Here is a 23,319-nt window from a genome sequence, read left to right as displayed (position 1 = left end):
TAGTTAGCGGACACGGCCTAGTATCGGGTGTGAGTGTGATGGAGTCCAAGTCTACCAGTATAGTAAACACCAGTACCATCGTTCAGCGCATTCTTGAATAATTTTGTTGTTTCTACCCTTGAGGCTCATACGGACACCCCAAAGGTCGTCACAAAAATGGAACGCACCAATTATGGTGTGTGCAATAAGTGTAATTTGAAGTGTTTGTGAGAATAGTCTAAATTTCACACATTTATGACAAATAAGTGATGCTGTTACATGGTATCCTTACACCACACTCTAGTCCAGGAGTCACTTACTCTGTTCCTCAAGGGGCAACCGCCCTGCTTCTTGTGTAGCTAACTCTGGTTCAGTAATTGCTGCTCACCTGGGTCAGGTGTGTTAGGTCAATTGAAAACTGGGCTGATTTAATCCAGCTAATCAGCAGTTACGGAGGCAGGGTAATCCGCAAAAGAAGTAGGACGGTAGCCCTTGAGGAAGAGTGGTGACCCCTGATCTAGTTGATAGCAAGGTGGGAGTAGTCGCTCCTTACTAACGCTGCACAAATGGGGCATCCACACTATATGTAAGTGCCCATAGGACGCCTGTAGGATCCATACAAACTCCGTGATAGGTCACTTGTTTGACAAGTACAGGTTTGCGCATTATTGCCCACAGATAGCCTGGATCTACCCCCAAGATTACCCAGCCAGCAAGGCCAAGCCGGCCCAAAATGGTTTAAAAGTGGGTGGAAAATACGGGCCCCCAGTGGGTTTGTCCTGTGGCCCTATCTGTGTTTGCCAAAATTGGCACCACTGCCCAGGGAACCAGCAGCCTGAGCGGCAACCCTGCTAGCTCTCCTGGCCCCTGGGCAGCAGCACTCACTTCCTTTGCTGGATTTCAGGAATTGGAGCTCTCTACACTGTCCACTGGACGACTGGCTAGCATAGCCACTTAGGCGAATGTGGGCAAACACAGGTGGGGCCAATGGACAGATCCAATTGAGGCCCACATTCTCTGTCCACTTTTAAACCATATGGGGCCCACTTGGCCTTGCCGGCTGGGTAGTTGTGACTAAGGTGTGATGGTGGATTTTTGTGCCTCTGTGATGCTAATGTTTCTGTTAATCCTGTGACCCTCAGGATGACCTTGAAACTTTTTTTTAATGTGCTTTATAAATGTAATCAATTTTCTAGAAACATTTCCTAATCAAAAGCTATTTTAGTCCCTAAAATCTTTCTGATTATCCTTCATGAAGGTCTGACTTCCTGCAGACTGATGGAAATCCCACGTCCTAAACTATCCATCAGAGGTTAATCCTTCCAAAAAGAACGAACATTTTTGCCCTGCTGTGTTACCTGACTTTACACTCTTTGTTCTGTTAGTCACATCATAAAATCAGATGGATTTAATCCGTTAATCTGTTACCCTCCAATCCTGACGGCAGGCTGCACTTCTCAATCACTGGGATTAAAAGTATTTTGTGATTTTCTCCACTCTGGTTATGGAAGGTGAGAAGACTGAGATTGCATTGTTTTCAATTTTTCGTTTCATCCAGATGTTTAGAATAGGTTTGTTTAGTTTGTTAGAGGTTGGGGGCAGGAATGCCAGAAGGGAGTTTGGACTTAGTGGACAAAAATGGTTTTGGAAATGATAGAAGGAGATTGATGAAGAAGACCACACCAAGTCATGGAGTATATAATATCAAGAAACAAAGGATAGTACTCATTGCTGAATCCTAATTCCTTCCCTACCCCTCCCATCGTAGGGGCATTTGAAGCTGGTGTCCGAGCTCAGTGGAGTCTGAATCTGTCATGGGGGAGCCGTAGGAACTTAAGGCTGTGTATCTCTCCGCCTGGAGGGTGTGCTGCTGAAGATAAACACATTTCTTCATGCAAGTTTGTCTGAAGCACAGAAGTTTACACATAAATCAAAGTGTAGACTTTGTTTTGGCATGAGTTTTTAAAGTTATAAAACCGTTGCTGTCATGTATTTTCCAAGCACTGACAGCTATGTGCTAACATAGATGACCGGCGACTATTGATGACATCATCATGGGTTAATAATGTCTGAAATTGAAGACACATATCCCTCCATTAATTGGGTTAAATGTAGGTGTGTTGAGAAGCTGTAGGGTTAGAATTCAGATTTGGCCATTGATTATCACAAGAAAACATTATTAGGTTAATATTTCAGAACAATTTGTGACACCAAATGGCTAGGATGTACCTCAGGTACCTTAGGGTGTCCGCTTTCAGAAAAACACATTGATGGACATTTGTAAAGATGACGGAGATACACTCAGTTGTTACAAAGTGATTCAGGGTCTATTTGCCCCAGTCTCAACAGTATAGGGTGGTCATGCACGAAATTAAGTCTTTAAACCTGAAGGGTACATGCAGAATACTATTAAAATTTTTGATTTTCTTTAGGTGAACATTCTTTTCTGAAAGAGGGGATCTCAAGATCTCCAGATATCCCAAGTTCACACTCCTTCGTGTTTCAAATTTGTTTGAACACCCAGTGATCATCAAATCAATTTACCTTTAAATCAGGGGGGTCAAATGTAAGGCCTCAAGGACCGACTTCCAGTTGGTTTTCCAGAAATTCTGCCTTATTTGATGCTGGATCGGAAGTTTTTAGCCAATAGGGAGCTTTAAAAGCAGGTTGGTTGGAAAACATTTGCACACCGGTCTTCAAGGTCTGGAGTTTGATACTCCTACTTCGCCCTGCTGGAGATGTGGCATCTCAAGGGGGCAAATCCTCCCTTTGATTATTAGATTTTTAAATTAATAAATACGTCAAACAGTTTGTCTATAGGAAGTGTGTAAAGGGACGGAGAGGTAAAAAAACCCATAAGGAAGGTTCTCTTGCTCACCAGAAAGTAAGTCTTGCGTACAAAAAACCAAAATGATCTTTTGGATGATCTCCATTGCTGTTTTTGTTAGGTTCAACCCTTAAAATTCAGGATTTTACTGGCCACAGTTTTACTGGTAAACTGCAGTTTTCAATGAAATAACTACAATAAGGTACTCTTTTACATTGTCCTGTAGTATTTTACATTTACAACTGATGGGGCGGGCGTGGTGCATTGAAAGGGCGCAAAACCACTGATCAGAAGATTGCTGGTTCAATTCCCGCCTTGCCCATCCATGTGCCAGAGCAGCCCATTCTCACTCCTAACTCGTCTCATATCGATATTTGGAGTGTTCCTGACTCGTCACGCGACGTGTTGGCTGTTTCCAGTAAATCACAGGTCCCAACATCTGGACTGCAAACCGGATCCAGTTCAGAACCAGGACGCGCAGCACACCAGTACCTTAACCCAGTGCTGGTACCTTAACTTTAGCCCTGTACAGGTTTGCGTCTGGTACCACGTCTGGGCCCGGTTGGTGTTGGGTACCACGACTGGTACCGGGTCAGAACCAGTTCCGTATCTGGTACCGCGTCCAGTATTGCATCCAGTGCTGGGTTAGAGTACTGATATGGGCTGCGTCCTGAGGACCAGTCCACGTGCTTTACTGTGTTTAGAGGGTTGTGGATCCTTGATTTTGCAAACAGCCAATATGTAAAAAAATGACAAGTTTGGGACACCCAAAAAGTGCACACTAACTGCAGGACTTAACAGTCTGACATGCAGGAGGCCTAACTATAGTAGACCTTTGGGTCATTAGTTAATCCAGTAATTAGGCCTTTAATGCAAACAGTACAATACTGTTAATATTGTGGAAAATTCACTGTAAGTTTATGTCAACAGGTTACAGCTCAATGGAAACAAAAGTCTAGTTTCTCGTGCGCATGAGAAAGCATTACAATTTTTTTACTTTTATGTCTTTTTAGGGAGTCTGAACATCTTAAACTTGGGTTTTGAATGTAATAGGGATTTTAAGCTTGACTGTCAAATCCAGCTGAATTGAACATTTAACAAAGGTTTACTTATTCATCAATTGTTCTCAGTAGGTTTTAAACCTTTTGATGTACTTTGTTTGTGTTAAGACGCTGTATAAATAAAGGTATTATTATTATTATTGTAAGATAAATACTCCATTGGAACCAGAGACTCATCTGTGGTTCAGCCAAACAGTTGGCGGTATTGTGTAAGCAGAAAGCCATCAATCCTCTCTGCAACTGTAAGCACCTCTATATTTGTCCGGAAGTGATAGCATTTAATAATCTTGTTTGCAAAAGTAGTGTGTGTTATTGTGTTATTGTGTGTTTGTTCATATAATCCATCACAGCCCAGACACCTGGTGCCTGAGTTGTTGCCCCGTTGTGATCTGGACGGTGTGCTTGTGTGTTTATGAAGCGCGTGGGAGTCTGTATCCATTGGAAACCCAATTTAATTACTTGGTCATCATGGAGAGATGAATGGAGATAAGGAAGAAAGGAGTTTAGAGGGAAGGAGAGAAGGGAAAGAGCGGAGAGGAAGGAGAAAAGTTGATGAAGGAGACGCGAGCGAGGGGGTGAAGATGAAGAACGGCAGGAATAAAAGCAAAGAAGCATGAGTGCGCCGAGCGCCGTCGATCCGTGTGACACTTTCCAGAACCGCAGCTCCGCGTGTGTTTGTGTGGAACAGATTATTGTGAGATTATCCAGTGTCTATAGTGTCCAAACACACACAAACACAACCTGTGCAGAATGCTACCATATAAAGACCTCCAGCGAGAGAAGAAACAAACGAGGACCAAACTCTAAAAGCTGATTATTATCAGACGGCCTCGCAGGTCAGACGGAGCGCTCCATCATGAAACCCATTTGTGGTTAAGGACTCTCATGGGACCGGCTTTACAAGGAGCAGCACCGATTGGAGCAAAGGTTAACTCTTAAAGAGTCTGTATAGGTCAAGAAAAAAGTCCTCGGAACTTAAATAAATAATTTAAATAATGATTGTGGCAAAAATGTTTGGATGAATTATCAGGATATTTATAGCATAAGATACAAAGTCACTTGAATCCATGGATTTATTCACTTGCATGAAAAGTTAATTCAAATAAAGTATATTTGTACAGCAAAAATTGTGGAAACCTATTTGATAAAGTATTCATATTGAAAATGTGTGTTATTCAAGCAAGTTTATCACTCATCAGAAGTCATCGTGTTCTTTTTCTTCCTATTTATTCAGTTTTTTCTTAGTATAAAGAAAAAAACAATAAAAAGAAACTCAAAAGTCCACAGACACAATAGATACATTGATTACATATCCTCCTGAAAACCTGCCTACAATACCAACACTTTCTCACTCACAAATAGTCACAAATGGATGTTTGGTTAAGGACTCCCCCGAGTCAAAAAGAGATGTTTCGGGTGTCCCCAACTCATCATTTTTTCTTGTACTAGCTGCTCGTACAGTCACGGGTCCCCAACCTCCGGGTCACGAGCCAGAACCAGTCCAGTACCAGTACGCGGAGTGCAACGGTACCCTGTACCAGTACCCTAACCCTAACCCGGTACTGCGTCTGGTACTGGGTGCGATATTGGTTTGCATCTAAGCACCGGTTTACACCTGGTCCCGGATTGGGTCCGGTACAGCATCCAGTGCCGAGTTTCTGTCCAGTACTGCGTCCAGTATCAGGTTAGGGTACTGGTACCGGTACTGGATGCGCCCCGAGGACCAGTCCGCATCAGGTACCGCATTCCAAGGGTCCCATTAAATCACAGGTCACCAACCTCCAGGTTACAAACCTAAAACCGATACCGTGCCAGTATTCGGAGAGCACCAGTACCGGTGCCCTAAACCTAACCTGGTACTGCATCTGGTACTACGTCCGGGCTGTTTGAACCGGTTTGTGTCCGGTACCATGTCCAGCCCAGTTTGCTCCCAGTACCGGATTGGATCTGGGACAGCCTAAGGTGCCAGATTTGGTCCGGTACACCATCCAGTCCGGGATTGGGTCCAGTGCCACATCCAGTGCCAGGTTAGGGTATCGGTACTGGTACTGGTTGTGTCCTGGGGACCATTTCCCGTCAGGTTCCCCGTCCCAAGGGTCCCATTAAATCACGGGTCTCCAACCTCCAGGCCGCGAACCTAAAACCGGTCCAGTGCCAGTATTCGGAGTGCACCAGTACCCTAACCCAGTACCCTAACCTGGTACTGAATCTGGTACCATGTCCGGGCCCAATTCGCGCCATGTACACAACTGGTACGGCATCCGATACCGGTTTGAATCCGGTACCAATTTCTCAGAAATCTGTGTGAGAATTTGTTGGAATTACATCTTTCAGTTGAAAAGTTACGGTAGTTCAAGAAACGTGTGTTATTTTGCTTATTTAACATTGGGGGGTGGAGGTGGGGTGAGAACCCCTGAACTTCCTGTGATATTTGTTGAAAATGAAAAGAACTTCTTTTCTTGTACTGATGTACTGATGTACTCTGTGCTGATAAAAATAATCAATTCCAGAGGAAAATTGAACTTCTTTCAAGCCTGAATAAAAATACTTTTTTGAATCAACAGTTTGCCTTTTATTATTGTGTCAAGTTTTTTGACGTGTTCTTTAGTATGTATATTTAAAATAGACTTATTTCTTCCTGTCATGATGGTAAAACGTTGTGTTTTCTTTATTATCCTCTGCAGTTCTCTTTTGCAGACTGTAGCAGAACTGGACTGCAGGTTTTTACATTTTACCATGACAGCACAAACTAAAGTTTCCTTACATCGCCCCCTGCTGGTTATGAAGTGCTTTTTCTTCAATGTGCAACAACAGCCAATTCTTACTGGACTGTATTTTTACACAATCATGCATTTTCTCAGGTTTCCAGATTTAAATCAAATAAATAAATAAAATCTTAATATAAAAACTAAATTAAAAAGTTAAATAAAAATTAATAAATACATTTTATCATGTATGTATGAGTAACATCAAAAGTATTAAAAAAAAGCCAACATTCCTGAAGTGAACGCTCTCTACAATGACTCTTGGGTCAAAGATTACACTGTCAATGGTAAGGACCAATTTAAATGGTTTTTTAATGGCATTTTCAAACTCAAATGGTTGAAGTTTTGGCTTCAGATGTTCTGGGTCAATTTTAGGTCAGAAAAAAGAACCAACATCGACTATGAATCGTATCGTCGACCATAAAAGATGATATGAATCGAATTGTTGTTAAAGTGAATTGTTACACATTGAAAAGATTAATAGAAATGTGATTAAAAAAACGGTTTTTGGAAACGGTAAGAAAAACAATCAGCACGTTTTAAAGAAGCCAAACTTTTTTTTGTTTTTACCCATAACCTTTATTTTTTTTATATAGTTTAACAGGCTGACAAAATAAAAAAGTGAAGAGTACATTTCAGAATTACAAAGGAGAAGCTGTTTTTTTGTTTGTTTTTTTAACATCAGAGCAAGAAAATAACTGATTAAAAATCATTAAAAATCCTTTGTACTGTTGTTGAAGGAATTCCTGCAAACACCACCACCAAAAAGGCTTTAAATCAAAGTCTGTAATTTCATGAAACCTAGTATTTATATTGAAATTAAGATATAATTTGACGGCTAACAAACAAACATTAAGAACATTTACTATTGATTTACTAAATTAACTTCCCTTCACCAACTCATCGTTCAAAACCAAAGATCATCAGGAAACGATAGTTTGGTCTCATCTTCATTGAAGTCGTCAGCCCATTGGTTAGTCCATGTCACCAAGGTAACCACCTGAGAAGAACATCCAAAAAGATGTGACTACTGATTGGTTTACAGTTCTCTTCTTCAAGCTTTTCTTTCTAAACCTTTTGTAAAAACATATTTATTTGCAGATTGATTTACAATATATATGTAAGTTTTCTGGGTGAATACTTCATTCTGATTGGCTGCAGGGTATCCATTAAAAAGTGATCATTTTTTTCCATCTTTCTGACCTTATTGCTTCATACAGAGTAAATATGTGATCATTTTTGATGAAAGACTTGAAAGAAACAAACTTTCGCTTCATCGTCTGGACAAACACAAGCAGTAATAGATACCGCTGCAACACACTGATGTTGTAGCAGATGATGGCTGTCACCATGACAACGCATCACACCGCCTATCAAATAGTCTGTTTCCTGTGAAAAATGATGTAAACTTAAAAAAGTAACATGATTAAAATATTAATATTTGATTTAATATCTATTTCTTTCTAGTGACTAGAGTTTAAGGGGGATTATTCCCTTTGAAGTGTCAATTATGAAAGTGATAATGCTCGTCAACGCGTGCATTATCAGACATTAACTCACGCCGGACGGTTGCTTCTGCCAAGTTCCCCAACTTCTAATAATGCACACTATGTCAGGCATTATCCCACTTATACCATGTTCATTTGAAAGAAACAAACATTAAATTGATTTTTAGTACTTTATTTTTGTTATTTTTTTAAATTAGATCGCTTTTACACAAAAAGTTAACTATTTGATCCGTGGTGCGGCGTATTGTCAAGGTAGTCTACGCAGTGATACAGAACATTTAGGTAACCGGACTGTCTTTTGTAGGTGTGGATTATCACTTTTTAATCCACACTCAGCAGCCAATCACAATCGAGTATTCATTTGGACCATGGTATCCCAGAAATGAATGGACTTTGTCCTCCGTGGTCGACGCCTCCACATTGTCCGTTAATTTTTTGATGTTGGGTACGTTGTCGGGCGTCATTCCGAACGTATTAGCATCTTACCTAATGGCTCCAGCCCATGCTGAGGAAAGCGGGGGCTTCATCTCTGTATTTGGCAGACCTGCGTCTTCTAACTCCACGGGAACAAGCCTGAAAGTTTCAACAAAAAGGTGAAAAACAGACATCACTTTTCATTTTTCTGCATCTGGTTAAAAATCCTCTACAGTGAAGTTTCCGTTGATGCGTACCGGCACACAGTTGTTCTTTTTAGCACACAGCTGCAGTTTGCAGTGAAGGTAGACTTCCCCGGTGCTCCGAGAGAACCGGAACATGTTGAAGGAGAAGTAGTTGGAGGTTCCTTCCCCGTTTCCCCCAACGTACACCGTCTGATCATCGGGATTCGCACATCTGCTCACAAACCAAAGACAATTTGATCAAAAGTCCACGTCAAAGATGAGAAAACACTCCTGGAAATCATCTCACCCGTCCATGATCAGGTCGTATTTGGGAGTGCTGTTGGACATCTGGTTGTCGGTCGCCCAGCAGGAGTCGGTCACCACGGAAACCAAGTCTCCGTTCAGCCCGTCGGTCTCCAGCTCCACCCAGATCCTCTGGTTCAGCTTCACCTCAGAGTCTGGAGTCAGAACCTGAGTGCGGCTGCCGTCGGTGAAGGCCTTCATGGTCACGCTGTAGTTCCAGACTTCAGATTTGATGTACTGGACGACAGTGCTGCAGAGAACAAACAAAACATCAATACAATCATAAACCACCCCAAAAAGTACTTTTAAATTCCTGTTAGAGAGACGAACAAACCTTCCTTGGATCCTGAAAACCACCGTCTGCATTTCAGGCTTCTTGTTGATGCAGGAGAACTCGATGTAAATTTCATCCTGACGGGTGATGACTTCAGAGGAGCCGTTACTGGTCATGATGCCATTCTTGTATATTATCTGGTTGCTAGTTTCCTATAGGACCAGACATTGATAAGTCATTGATCAAAATGACAAATGACTGAAACTCCAGAAAAGTTCCTAAACAAGAAAGGACTAATAATTGAAATGCTTGATTTCATTCTTTCTCAATGTCTGTACTGCTGTATCGTATCTATCAGAACCAACTTACCTCAGAGTTGTGGTACCTATCACCCCTAGAAAGAAGCAGGAGTTGTTCATCACAGAGACGAAGATGTTTTTGTAGAAAACTCACCGTAACCTTAGTCCCACAGCTGTCACCGTTGAAGCCAAACGTCACCATGTGACTGTCCGGGTCCATCACACCTGTGCAGTTCTTGTCATTGAGGTGTAGGAGAGTGTAGTCGATGCTTTTTTCATTCAGGAGACAACCCACCAGAGAGAGGGAAGCGTTGTTGTCCTTGCAAACAGTTGGGCCTCCTGAACAAGCACAAGTAAAAATCATGAAATGTTCATTTCTGTAGAGTCCTAATCCTTCTTTATCACAGCTATCATACCTAACAGGTTTGACTGTCTGTACACGAAGGCGAAAATTTCTCTACAACGGCAACCACCGTTGTAGTTGATTTCTCCGCAGAACTCATGACTGTTGCAGATTCTGTCCCCGCACACCGGCTTAGGCTGAACTGTGAAGGAAAACACCTGAATGACTCTGAGAAGCTGTTTGAAACCAAGATATTTAAAGGTACAGTTAGCCAGCTCTTACGGCACTGAGCTTCTGTCATCCAGCTCTGCAGGTTGACTTGACTCTTCTCACAGGCTTTGGCGTAGGCCTGAATGAACTGACACCTGAGACCGTCCACATCAGGATATTTGCACAGAGTTTCATTGCAGGCATTTATGTATGGTTGAGGGTCAACTTTAGAGTTACAGGAGGAGAACGGGGCAGATTTCAGGACGTCACACCTGTTCAATGCAGGAGAGACCAGAGAAGACATTAAACAGATACTCATTTATACTGGTTCTTTATCACTTAAGGTGAATGGAGGATGTTCTTACTGTTGAGCCACAGCAGAGCAGTTGATGGTGTTGTCAGCAGGGTCTGGATACTTGAACTGACAGCTACAGGTAACAAACAGATCTAATTTTTCACTTTCATCAAACAGCATCAATCATTGAGACTCTGACTTAGTGATCTGATGTTACCTGGTGTCGCTGGAGAGCCTTAAAGATGATACATTGTTGGAGTCTACGCACAGACCGTCATAGGTAAAATTGACGGGATCAGCCATGTAGATCTGAGCTGTGGTTCCATCAAAGAACACAGACACAGAGGAGCCATTGACTGAAAAACTAGCAGTGACTCCAGTCTGGTCCTTGGAGAGATCAACTCCACTAAACGTCTGGACTGAACTGTTGACGGTCACAGGTGATCCTGCTACCTGTTGGACAGATTGAAGGAGGAAACAGTCAGTAAAACTCCTCAAACATCTTCAGAGCAGAAGAGTGGAGGTTTTTATCCAGCTTACCGTGACTCTGTGTCCTTGCAGCAGCTGAATGTCTTCACTGTCACTGAAGTCCAGAGTGAGACTGTCCACAAAGCTCACATCTCTGCGACGCCGTTCCAGGAAGTTGGCCTTCAGAGAGAATCCAGTAGACTGATCGTGCAGCAGAGAGTACTCACACCGGTCGGACACAGAGTTCATTTGTCTCTTGAAGTCAATGACGGTGGGACCAGTCACTGTGCAGAGACAGCTGATGGAGGCAGAAGAAGAAATGTCATCGTAAGCTGGTGATGAGATCTCCAGCCACTAGGGGGCTCTATTTTCTCCAAAAATATATTGTAAACATAGCTACCTGCCGCTGCCATCACAGTTTCCATAGACACCTGCAAAGATGGAGGCGGGACAAATTTAAAGAAGACATGGTCCAATCTGCATGCTGGACGGAAACATACAATATATCTACCGTATTTTTCGGAGTATAGTTTAGCCAGGGGTGTGACTTTTACTTAGGAGTGGCTAATTTGTTTTGTTATTTTAGACCTAAATAAGCTCATATATCTGTTGTTTTCCCAGTAAACACTGGTTGTCCTTTAGCTGTCGTTTCCTCTAACAACCACTAGAGGGCGTTGCATTGGAGTATAAGTATTTGTTACTGACAGCAGCAGAAGAAGTGTCGTCTAAAACAAACATGAAAGAGAATTTGATTGTTTTTTCTCTTAGAGTTTGATATTTATCTTACACAGGTCTAAAGATTAGCACTACTGTATGTATTTATTTGTCTTTATCTACGCTGGGTTTGGTGGATTTGTTCAGAAACGTTAGGCTTTTCTCCCAAAAGTGCAACTTATACTCCAGAGCGACTTATATAATAGGTTTTTTCCTCTTGATTAGACTTTTTTTTTTCTTGCAACTTATACTCCAGAAAATACATTACTCCTTTAGATTTATTGTTAAAATTAATTGATTTACATAAATATGTGAGCTTTCTAATCGCTGACTGGTGTTTCTTTTTTCTCTTTTTGACTCACCTGACAGGGCGGAAATAGCGCACAGATAGAGGAAGGGGCGGAGCATTTTGGAGAAAGTTCCAATCAGCGACAAAAGCTGAAAAACAAAGATAATTGACATAATTTTAGCACAAATTTCAGTTATTTCTTGAGAGGAGAAACGATCTAATTAAAGCAGATCATGTGTTCATAGACCAGAACGTCAAATCGACTCGTGTTCTTTACAAACAACTTTATAAAGGTTATGATTGGTTATCTTATTATCCTATTTTATCCTTTTTTATAGACACAATTAACCAATATAAGCCCAAATATGTTATTTACGATAATAATACAAAAGCCGTATTCAATGTTTTGGTTCAGTTAAACAAACCTTTGACGTTCCGAGATCTTCTTTTCCTAGTAATGCAAGAAAAAAGCAAAAATAGACAAAGTGTTAATCTGCCACTTTTACAACAGGAGCAACAACAGGAATGACGACAATACCCACAAACCACTGCTCCATGGTGGTCTAAGGATGAACAAATACACAGAAGTCTTTGGTCTGACACCTTACCGTTTGGAGCTTTGGTGAAAAAGATGACAGCTGCTGATCTGGAGGGTCTCAGGTGATCCTTCAGGATTGGTGGATCTGCTTCGAGATGAAGATCGCTCTGATTCTGGGTTCTGCGTCGGCCTCTTTTTATCTCGGTCCTGTCACCGCCCACAAGAAACCCGATCAGGGCGTGAAGGTGGAGCTGATGGGATCCGTTTTCTCTGCTAATTAATGAATATCTGGTTACAAACTACAAGTGAAACAGATAAAAAATGTAAATGTAGTGTTTAGTAGATGATCTCAGATTAATTTATGTTTGTATCTTACGTAAAGAGGATTAACTGTTGCTTAATCTATGGTCAAATTAATTGATTTTAACTAAAATAAGTCAACTGAGAACACTTTTCTAAATTAAAGTGATTGACGATGACGATAATGGCTCCATCAGGTTGAAAACTCATTTTAAGGATAACATTATAAAAACTCTTGGAACAATGCTTAAAAGATGACATCAAACCTTAAAAAAGCATTGAAAGCTTTTAACGACAGTGTAGGTTTCTCTCGTTGAACATAAATATAAATATATAAAATTATTCCACATTCGTCGAGCTCAGAAGACAGAAATCCTACTTAACTTGTTTGGTTTACGCTCACACCCTGTAGATGTCAGATAGAAACTGGTTAAAGACACTAGATCCTTTCTGAAGTTATCAAATACTCTTGAGAAAACTGTAGATGTTTCCTTGATGAGAGGATTTGAATTTCAGAAATACCTCGTTCATTTATCAGTCACAATTCCCAAGAATTCTCTTGTTGAGAGTCTCCACTACGCTGCCAATTATAAGTAAAAGTTAGAATAGATCTAAGATCGTCATGGACAGTTAATAAACCCCAAATTAATAGTAAAACATTCAAATGGACATAGAAAAAGTGGCTCTGAAATGTTTCCGCTTAAAGCACACATAAGTGGAACCCCTCCTCTCTCTCTCTCAAAAAAAATCAAGATTTGAGGTTTATTTCTTTAGAATATTATTCAAGTGCAATTATATTAATAGACCTATTGTCTTTGGCTATGGCCATAAGAACCCATGAAGGCATCAGAGGTATAACTATTAACAATCATGAACATCGCATAGTCTTATACGCAGATGATATAATTCTCTTTCTTGAATTAATAGTCCTACAGGATTTGGCTATGGCCATAATTATTCAAATGCAATTACATTAATAGACACTTTTCTTTTGGCTATGGCCATAAGAACCTATGAAGGAATAATAGGGGCAACTATAAGCAATTATGAGCATCACATAGCCTTGTATCCAAATGATATGATTCTTTTTCAGGAATTAATAGTCCTAAAGGATTTGTCTATGACCATAATTATTAAAATACAATTATATTAATAGATACTTTTTTTTTGGCTATGGTCATAAGAACCCATGAAGGTAATACAGGGGTAACTATTAACAATCATAAACATCACATAGCCTTTGATTCAGATGACATAATTCTTTTTCTAATCTTAATATACATTGAACCTTTGGCTATGGCCATAAAAACCAATGAAGGGTTTACAGCCAAAACTATTAGCAATCATGAACATAGCACAGCCTTGTACCCAGATGATATAATTCTCTTTATAATATTAATAGACCTTGAGCCTTTGGCTATGGTATTATGGATGGTAGCATAGCCTTGTACCCAGTTGATGTGATTTTTGTTCTAATATTAATAGACCTTGAGCCTTTGGCTATGGCCATAAGAACCCATGAAACTCTACATAGTCTTGTATGCAGATGACGTCATTCTCTTTCTAAAATGAATAGAGTAAATAAAGTTGAATTTGAATATATATTCATACTACACAAGACAGATCTGTTCCTTAGTCACTGTCACAAAAGATGATGAATTAATGTAATTTTTGTTATAGAATCTTTTTTAAATTAGAACTTCCGTATTGTTACCTCAATAACAACAGTGGACGGTTTTCAGTAAAGTGAAAGAGAAATTCTCCCTACAGCCTTTCATTCAGAGACAGGAGGCGCCTCGGGCAGCTGCTGTACAGATATAGTGTTTACTTGATGAGCTCTTAAGAAAATGAATCCAAATGAACCAATTACAGGTGGAAGCAGGTCACGCCATTACAAAATCAGATACTTAAACTTTGTATAAATGAAATAAGATTACATTAAGAAGACAATTTTCCCCAAGAAACATATAGTTGTGCCACTTGGTTGCATCTCCTGGTGTTTATAGGCCAAGAATTCTACATATTTAGTGCAGGTTACAATCCAAATGTGAACTTCTTTATACTATAATACTGTAGCCAAAAACTAAAATCTGAACTGATCTAAAACAAACACCATAACTGCTTTGGTGATCAGTGGAGATAAAGTTTAAAATGTTTAAAATAATGCTTTGAGGAGCTAATATAATGATGTATGTTATGGCATGTATTAGAAAGTGTTTATCACTAAAATAAAAGAACAGGAATGTTGTAAAGCCTGATTTTAAAGAGAATTCAAAAGCTGATATCTGATACAAGTATTCAGAACAAAGCTCTGAGCTGGAATGTCGCTCAACAGGAAGTTTTTCTACAGCCGAGAGGTAACCAAAAGTAAAACATGAATCTTCAAAGGTGTTCTTTATTCACAAAGCAAGATTAAACCAATAGAGAAAGGGATTTATTGAAAAAAATGAATGTGTTTCCATACATACTTTAAAGTAGAAACTTATTCTAAGGTAGATTTTAATCAGCCTTAATGAGCTGCATATTCGATCATTAATAATTTTATTTTTAACCCTTTAATATAAGAGACGTCATCAGTGACAGCCAAATAACTACAGTAACTATGACGTTTATGAATTTAAAATATTTCTAACAAATTCTGACAAAAAAAACTCTTAACTAACTGAAATGTTTGAGTGACCAACATGTAAAACTTAACATTAGTAAAGTGTTGCATATCACCACAAAGCCGCTTTTCTCTGTTTTGATATCCGTTGGAATTAAGTTAATTGTGTAAATGCTGGAGAAGTCACAGTAATTTAAAGAACGTCACAACTGGAGCTAAGAGTTAAATCCTCATGTCAGGTTTAGAGAAGAACCAGGATGAATGAAGGGGAGGTAGGGTTTTATTTTATGAGAAAAGAAGTGAATAAAATACTTAAATTTATGCAACAAATATTCCAAAAGCAAACAAATGTAAGTAAATGTAGACATAAGTTGAGGGTAGGAAAAACTCCCACATTTTCCATGATTATGAACCAGTGTGGTTCCTTTGTGGTGCTAATGCTGGAACTCGAGTTCAGTCAAAGCAAAAACTTTGAATCTTTTCTTAGAATAAATCATAGACTTTGAGGTCATCAGGGTTGAATCTACAGGAAGTCAGTAGTAGAGTCTGCCCCGCCCGTCTTAAGTTAAAGTGTTACAGTGCGTTTGGAATGACCCAGATACAGTGCAGAACAACCAAGGTTGAGTGAAGGACAAGTATTTTTTTTAGAACAAATTGTTTTTGAGATTAAAAAAAAGAAATAGTGAAGTAAATGCAACTTAGTAGCAAAGACGGTCCGACACTGACCACTGAAACAGAGATACTTAAATAGAGCTCAACCAACTGATCTTCAAGTGCAGGCGGCTGTGCACCACTCTACAGACAACCACAGGACAAACCACAACCAACCAGCACAGAAAACAAAGAAGACAGAAAAACAGAATGTTTCAAAAGAGTCACATACATCGAGGCAATGTTGTATTGTTGAGTCATTGCATCTGAACTACTCAATAACCACTCATAAAAGTGGCTCCATCAGCACTCAACTTTGAGACACTAAAGCTAGTCGTCAGCCATAAGTTTGGTAGACGGACTAAGACTACACAATCTGAACTACTGTTAGCATGATGGTACTAAAGTGCTTTTCTCCACGTCAGAATCAGCTTGTATGGAGACTCTCCAGTTCTGTAAAGTGTTAAAGCTGCTTTTTCTCTGCTTTATAATTCCATTGGAATTATATCGGTTGGGTCAAATGTTGAATAGTTACGATAATTCAAAGAACGCTAAAAGCTCCAGAGTTAAGTGTCCTGTTGAGTGGGCTCAATTCTTTCAGGTAAACTTTCAAAAATGTGATGTTTTTAAATATATTGTTATAATCTACTCGTCTTCACTAATTCTCTTTGGTTGCTGGAGCCAACCCAACTATTGGGGTGAAGGCGGGGTTAACCCTGAACAGGTTGTGAGGCCGGGCCGATGCTTTCCATCACCTTCTCAGCACATCCTGCCACCCCGGGCAAACTATCAGATATCCACTTCTGTGTATTAAATATCTCTGAATTAAAAGGTCTAAAGTTACACCGACAGGAGATGAACGTTTCTCAGCTCATGGTGAGTCAACATTCTGGAATGTGACCTCTGAGAGAGTCAATGTCATGAACCAGAACTGTCAGTCAAACCTCTCTGAACATAGACGTAAGTCTATTCATCCATTTTCTATACCCAATAACTCCTCATATATGGACGTATGGTTTTGGGTGTCTAAAACTCGTCGTTTTTTGACGTGGTGGCTGTTCCCATAAAGTCAGGGCCCTCAACCTCTGAGCCGCGACCCAGTAACAGTCTGAGGGCCTCTTAGAACTGGACCACAGACAAAGAAAAAATGTATATACTAATCAGGGGTCCCCAACCATCGGGACTGGTACCAGAACCCTAACCCTAACCCTAACCTCCACCCTAAACCCAACCCAGGAAAACAATCCTAAACCTAACCAGCTCCTTCACCTGTACAATTCTTGTCACTTTTTAATTTTAACCTCAGGAGCCCAAGCGTTGGACCCCACGACCCCCTCACAGCCCCAGAATTGATCAAACTTACTTTATAATTATGGAGAGTGCACTTGATTCTACCCTCCACGGGGGCGTAGGGTCCAGACATTTTCCTTCTAACCCCAACCCAATGTAATCTGACTTGAGAGGGGCCAAAGTTTGGATCTTTTAATGTCCACCAATCATCATGAAACTCTCAGTATTTGCTCTCAAGCATCCCCTGATCCGTCCCTGTGAGTCTGGTTTCTTAGCTCCTAGCGGCTAACCCGTTTCCACAATCAAAGTCTGATGGCAGCACAGTCTGCGTTCCCTTTCTCGTGCTTGTCCCCCTTTCGACATATCAAAGTTTGTTGGTTGTTGTTGGAAATTCTCCGGTGGGCTTCTCACCACCGGAGAAGCCCAGAGAACACCTGGGAAAAGAGGTTTCTAATGTTTTTCAATGCTGGTGACTATTGCAGAGGACAAGAGAGATAACATGGGGCGTCTAAAGAGTGGTCATATACATTTACACTAAAATACTCACAAAAAGTAATAATCTGTGCTAAAATCCAACAGCAGTATTCAGAGATCCTTTAGATCAAACTTAGTATGTCAGACATATTTAGTCAAGAATCAGTGAAATACAAGAACATTTTACTCTAATCAAACTGTTCTGGAAAATCTCAATATGAATATTTTTTTGTTTACACTAATACAAGTAGTTACTTCTCCTTTGGGTTTCAAACAAGTTTGGATTTATGAAAATGTTGCAATATTTCACCAAGACGGCCATAAAAACAGCAAACTTCTTGTAATTCATGTCCTAAAAACAGCTTCAAGGAACAAATGAATGAGAGGAAAATCATCAACCAACCAGCTGCACTTTCACTGTGTGCCTTTAGGTAAGTGGGGCCCTCTAGTGGCTGTAGGCTTTAACTGCAGCAGCTTGAATGGAGGTCTGTGTCCTCGGCCTCCATCATAAGCTTTGATTAAATGTGGGTTTAGCTGAAACTGGTTCCATAGTTGGTAATTAAACAAACTATTCCCTCATTTCACAGACAAGAAAACATAAAGAAGAAAATGTTAATAACTAGCATGTTACAGATGTTTAGGAACATTCAAAAAGCAAAAGTCTGTTATGAGGAGACAGCTGAGGGTTTCTGCAGAATAGAATAAAATATTTTATTTTAGACAAATGCTTTAAAGAAAAAATAGGAGAAAACAAAAAAAAGACAATTAATATCTGAAGTAGAAGCCTCATAAATAGAAATGAATAGAACAAAATAATTATTTTTTTTATTGCACATTTGCATGTTTTAATTACTGACAGCTTTGTTTGTGCTGCACAGGCAAACATAAAATAAATTAAAACAATCATAACAGACGACAAAATAAAGAAAAAAAAAGCGACACAATATAGTGTTAAAAAAAGACGATAAAATCAAATGTATTTAATCTCACATAGATACAATACACATATATACACTTACATTTATGCACAAATGTTTGTACGTACACAATTACTAATCGTTTATTTATTATTATATAGTCATTAAAGATTGTTGATCTGCGTTGAAGTTTAAAAAATAACTTATTGTTGGAGTATTTTTGATTTAATCAGTTGTTCTAGTCCAAAGTCTGGAAACACAAAATGAAACACAAAATTGTTTTCTTCTGGTACGAGTTTTATTTATTATAAATCTGAAAGTGTAATCTAATAAAGAAAACTGATACAAAATTTAAAATTTGGAAGTATTTTAGCTCATTTATTATATATTGTATATGCTATACTATGGTATACTAGCGACATCTTTGTCAGATACGTTTATGAGCAAATCTACAAAACTTTCTAAGTCAATGGAAACAAACACCAGGAAGTGACAATCATCAAAGACAAGATACAGAATTATACATTCGTAATCAAATTATCGAACCTCTTATGTGATTGTTTACAAAGCTAACATTAGCGGTGCAACAAAAAAGGCGAGCAGTCATGAAGCTATTTACTCGTCCAGTTTTGATCCAGATTCCAGCTCAAAAGGGAAAAATGAAGACATATTTGGATCTATTTGTCAGCAAGTGACATCAGAATGGGGCGGAGCTTGTGGCCTGCCAGTTATAGTTTGTATATAGAAACTACATTTTTTTAAAAATACGATCTTTTCGTCTGCTCCTGATTTATAACAATTTGAATAAGAAATACTCAGAAATGCAGTTTGAATCTTAATTTTCTTGATTTATGTCCTCTATCAGGAGAAAAATGCTACAAAAACATGCTAAGAACACCATTTTCAAATGGCTTGTTTTTAGACAGAAGCTCTTGCATCCATTTTTACTTGTTATGCTAGCAAGCTCTGCTGTAGCATGCTACCGAGCTAATCTGTTACAAGGTAGAGAACTCATCTTTAGCGCGTTTGCTTTGCTGGCTGGAGAATCATGAATCAGAAAGTGTTTAAAAAAGAAAAATATCCAACATGGTCAACTTTGAAACAGTTGTTTGGTTCATGTTCAGCCTTTATTGGATGATGATGACGATATCTAAACTCTTTGGCCCTTCAGGATCCGTAGACTAAGGTCAGGTGGAAGTCCACGTCTTACAAATTCAGCTTTCAGCTGGAAAAATAAGCAAAATTCAGCTCATTCGGGACAAAACAACCCAAGTTTAACCTTTTGAATTACATGAAACACGTTCTTTGAACTCTAGTAACTCTTTACTATTTATGCAATCAAAGGAATTCCAACTAAATTAGATTTTTACTGCCGTAAAGTGAATCAGGGCCCTTTAATACTATAAGTATTACATATTGATGCACAGCTTCTTTTCTCAGATTCCATTGGAAGAACAAAAATTGCATTAATGGTTAAAGAGTATAATAAAGTTTACACTGGAGCTAAAACTCTGGTGTTAAAGTAAACACAACAAAACTTTTACCAAACAGGCCAATAAGACACCGTTCATCTAAAACTCCTACTGTTGGTTATGCAAATGACTCACCTGTGACAAGAACTCAGCTTTGATGTCTTCCCATGGTAAGTTGGTGGAAATCCCAATAGACATAGCAACCACAACTGGAACCACAAAGATGAACGTCATGAAGCGGAGCAGACTTCACTTTACATACATCAGCCATGAAACACAAATAAAGACCGTGGTGCTCACAGTTATTTCCCGTAGAGACGGTGGATTCATCGGTTGGTGATGGAGTAGTTTGTTTAGTCACGGTGATGCTTTGGGTCAGAGCGATTGTTGAGTTTACGGGTGGAGGAGCTTGTGTCCATGCAGAAGTAAACAGGAAATGAGTGATTTCTAAATAATCTTCTGGTTCCAGATAACATCAAATCATGTGGAGGAACGTGACTCACTCTGTCCGTCACTCACATTGACACATTCCAACATAGAAGAATTAAAAGTTCTGTTGGAGAAACAGTGGAAGAAATTTCAGTTCATTATTTGTATTTTTTGGTAAAATTTTGACATGTTTGAATGAAAATGGCAAAAACACCCAAACTGTAACAAGTGATCAAGTGATAAGATGTTAAAGAAGACTGACTCATTTAAATGTTTTAATTTATCACCAAAACTTTCAATCTTCAGGGAGACTTGAAGCGTCTTTTCATCAGATTTTTGACCCCTGAAGGCACAACACCTGGCTACGAGCCGTGCTAAAGCTAACGACAGACCGTTACGGAATCAGAGGTGGGCGGGGCTTTTATACTGGAGCTGCAGAGCAGGTAACGGGAAACTTCTGCGACTTACACCGGTCGACCAATCATGAAATCCAGCTGCAATACCTCGTTTCAACCAGTAGGGGGCACAAATGCAGTTCTAGACTATATTTCATGAATTAAACACATTTATTTGAATTTGTCAGACAGTACTTTTGAAGTCTCATTTATAGAAGTTATACTTATAACTTATAAAAGTTGATTTCGGGTTTGGTTACCCTTTAAGCAAAGTTACTAACATGAAGTAACTAAAGTTCTTGAACTGTGTTACTCAGGTAAATCTGCAAATATATGGTGAAAAACAGTGTTACTAAGACAAAGTTTCTAACATAAAATTCATACAGAAGTAGAGTCACTGATTTAAAATTAGGGTTAATTACTTAGGATATTAACAAGCTTGATTTTAAATTCTGTTCTTTTTAATATTGTTTTAATGATTACACCATTTCATTATATCAAGAAGGTCATTACGTTCCGTCACATCGTCCCGGCGAACCACAAGTCTTCATGGAGGGAATCCTGGTGCTGCTGCATGTCAGGAAAGTACAGGTGTTGGGAATTTGACGTGTATCTCCAGGTTTCACCCCAAAACCTGTGAAATGCAGGACACAAATTCACGAGTTCAGAGACTCTGACCATGTTGTAGTTCATTCAATCATCATCAATGTGTGATAAAAAATCCAACTTTTACGAACCTGAGATTCTGCATCCACTGGTGTCTGAAAAAGAAAAATTGTTCTGAATCCCAAACACATTTTCTACCACGTCTCCATTGACCAGAACACTAGCAAACTAGAAAGAACAAACATAAATGAGTGTAAGACACACATGAAAAAAACATCAGAGAAAAAAGTTTAAACAAAAATGTTCCAATATATATATATGTTCATTCTGCATTGAAATAGTCACATGATTCTTAAATAAAAAGTTACATATAAACTTAAATGTGCTGAAAACCACAAATTTCTTTTACTCACCGTTTGTGGATCACCATCCCACATGACAACTGACTGGGACCCCATGCTAAACAGAGCCATGTCCTGTGAATGTTGAACAAATATCATGAAGGATTGATCTCAAGAGCAGAAAAGAGTTTGATCTGACAGCTGCTTAGTTTGACTGAAGAGACTTGAAGACTGAACAAGCACACTTACTGATTTGAAATAGAAGTGCAAGTAGCATGTTACGTTGTTTGTGACGGTGCTTACAGAGCTGTGGACAAAATCTGTCAGCGAGGTCCAAGAAGCAGGATTATTGTTATTATTCAAAGCAATAGCTGTTTTGTTTTCAGTATTCGGGACCCTGATACAGTCTCCGTTCCCCTCAGGGTTGTAATAGCCGTTGAAACAAATTAACAGGTCTTCACCGGTGAAGTTTGTCTATAAAACAACAGAGAAAAGTTTCTTTTTAAATTGACACAACTTGTTTCATTTTTGTTATAACCTTGATAGGTAAACAAAAAGAAAAAACATTTTTGATTGATAAAGTTCCTGTTTCTCACATAGACGGTTGTGTACTCCTGTCCATAATATGTGATGGGACAATCGCTGGTGTCAATCGGAGTGTTGTTATCAATTTCTAAATAAAGGGATGCATCTGAAAAGATGGAAACATACAAGAAGAACGAGCATTTATCACATCATGAAACAAACAAATTGAGTTAAATTTTAATGAATGCACAGAAAAGATTCAAGGAGTGGCTGGGTGGCTCAGTGGGCTAGGTGAAGGGCTGGCACCCAGGAGCCCTGGGTTTGATTCCCAGGGTTGTCCACTGATCCCCACCCAGATTGGGTCCTTAGGCAAGACCCTTGACGCTGCTGCCTAACTGGGTCCCTGTGCCCCTCAAGTACAGGGTTGTGTCAGGAAGGGCTTCTGGCGTAAAAACTCTGACAAATCACTGAAGGAAAACAGTGGGTGCTGTTACGCTGTGGCGCGCCCGAAAGGGATAAGCTGAAAGTGAACAACTACTACAGAAAAGATTCAAGGGAATTTCAGTTTATTCAAAAACATCTTCTGTTTCAGTGACTAACCCGTCAGACCGGCAACAGCAAACAGGAACAGCAGGGGGCGGAGCATCTTGGAGGAAGTTACCACAACGGAGTCTCAGAATCCCAGTTGATGGAGAAACTCTGCAGCCGGAATTCTGTGTAGAGAAACAGACTAAAAGCTGATAATGTGTCACTGAAACCTTCAACTACCTCAGAATAATGTGGTTGTTTCTAAGTTATGATCCCAGTAAAAACTAATCACTATGACATAAATTATAAATGAA

General features: G+C 39.4%; 1 protein-coding gene and 1 long non-coding RNA gene across 3 annotated transcripts; both read right to left on the bottom strand.

Moving 5' to 3' along the window:
- Positions 1 to 7,290: 7,290 nt before the first annotated feature.
- LOC112155732 (alpha-tectorin) lies at positions 7,291 to 13,012 on the bottom strand. 2 transcript variants are annotated; one of them, XM_024287586.2, is made up of 15 exons: positions 12,543 to 13,012; positions 12,360 to 12,385; positions 12,008 to 12,083; positions 11,332 to 11,362; positions 11,004 to 11,229; positions 10,681 to 10,916; positions 10,534 to 10,596; positions 10,241 to 10,440; positions 10,032 to 10,160; positions 9,770 to 9,954; positions 9,377 to 9,528; positions 9,047 to 9,292; positions 8,812 to 8,971; positions 8,627 to 8,713; positions 7,291 to 7,632 (listed from the first exon to the last, which is right to left on the bottom strand). In XM_024287586.2, the coding sequence occupies exons 3-14, from the start codon at positions 12,051 to 12,053 to the stop codon at positions 8,627 to 8,629; spliced, it is 1,761 nt and encodes a 586-aa protein (XP_024143354.1). In that variant the 5' UTR covers positions 12,054 to 12,083; positions 12,360 to 12,385; positions 12,543 to 13,012; the 3' UTR covers positions 7,291 to 7,632. The 2 variants fall into 2 exon arrangements, with proteins under 2 accessions (XP_024143354.1, XP_036072684.1); XM_036216791.1 differs by lacking the exons at positions 12,360 to 12,385; positions 12,543 to 13,012 and having other exon boundaries at positions 12,008 to 12,353.
- An 8,512-nt stretch (positions 13,013 to 21,524) lies between these two features.
- Positions 21,525 to 22,736, bottom strand: LOC118600093. The gene is made up of 5 exons (XR_004949660.1): positions 22,549 to 22,736; positions 22,202 to 22,426; positions 22,025 to 22,087; positions 21,743 to 21,839; positions 21,525 to 21,639 (listed from the first exon to the last, which is right to left on the bottom strand). It is a non-coding gene; the product is annotated as an uncharacterized LOC118600093 (long non-coding RNA).
- Positions 22,737 to 23,319: the final 583 nt, after the last annotated feature.

This window comes from Oryzias melastigma, linkage group LG18, assembly GCF_002922805.2.
Source record: "Oryzias melastigma strain HK-1 linkage group LG18, ASM292280v2, whole genome shotgun sequence".
In the NCBI taxonomy this organism is placed as follows: domain Eukaryota; kingdom Metazoa; phylum Chordata; class Actinopteri; order Beloniformes; family Adrianichthyidae; genus Oryzias; species Oryzias melastigma.
Note: the sequence above shows the minus strand (reverse complement) of the source record. Positions and strands in the feature narration are given on the sequence as shown.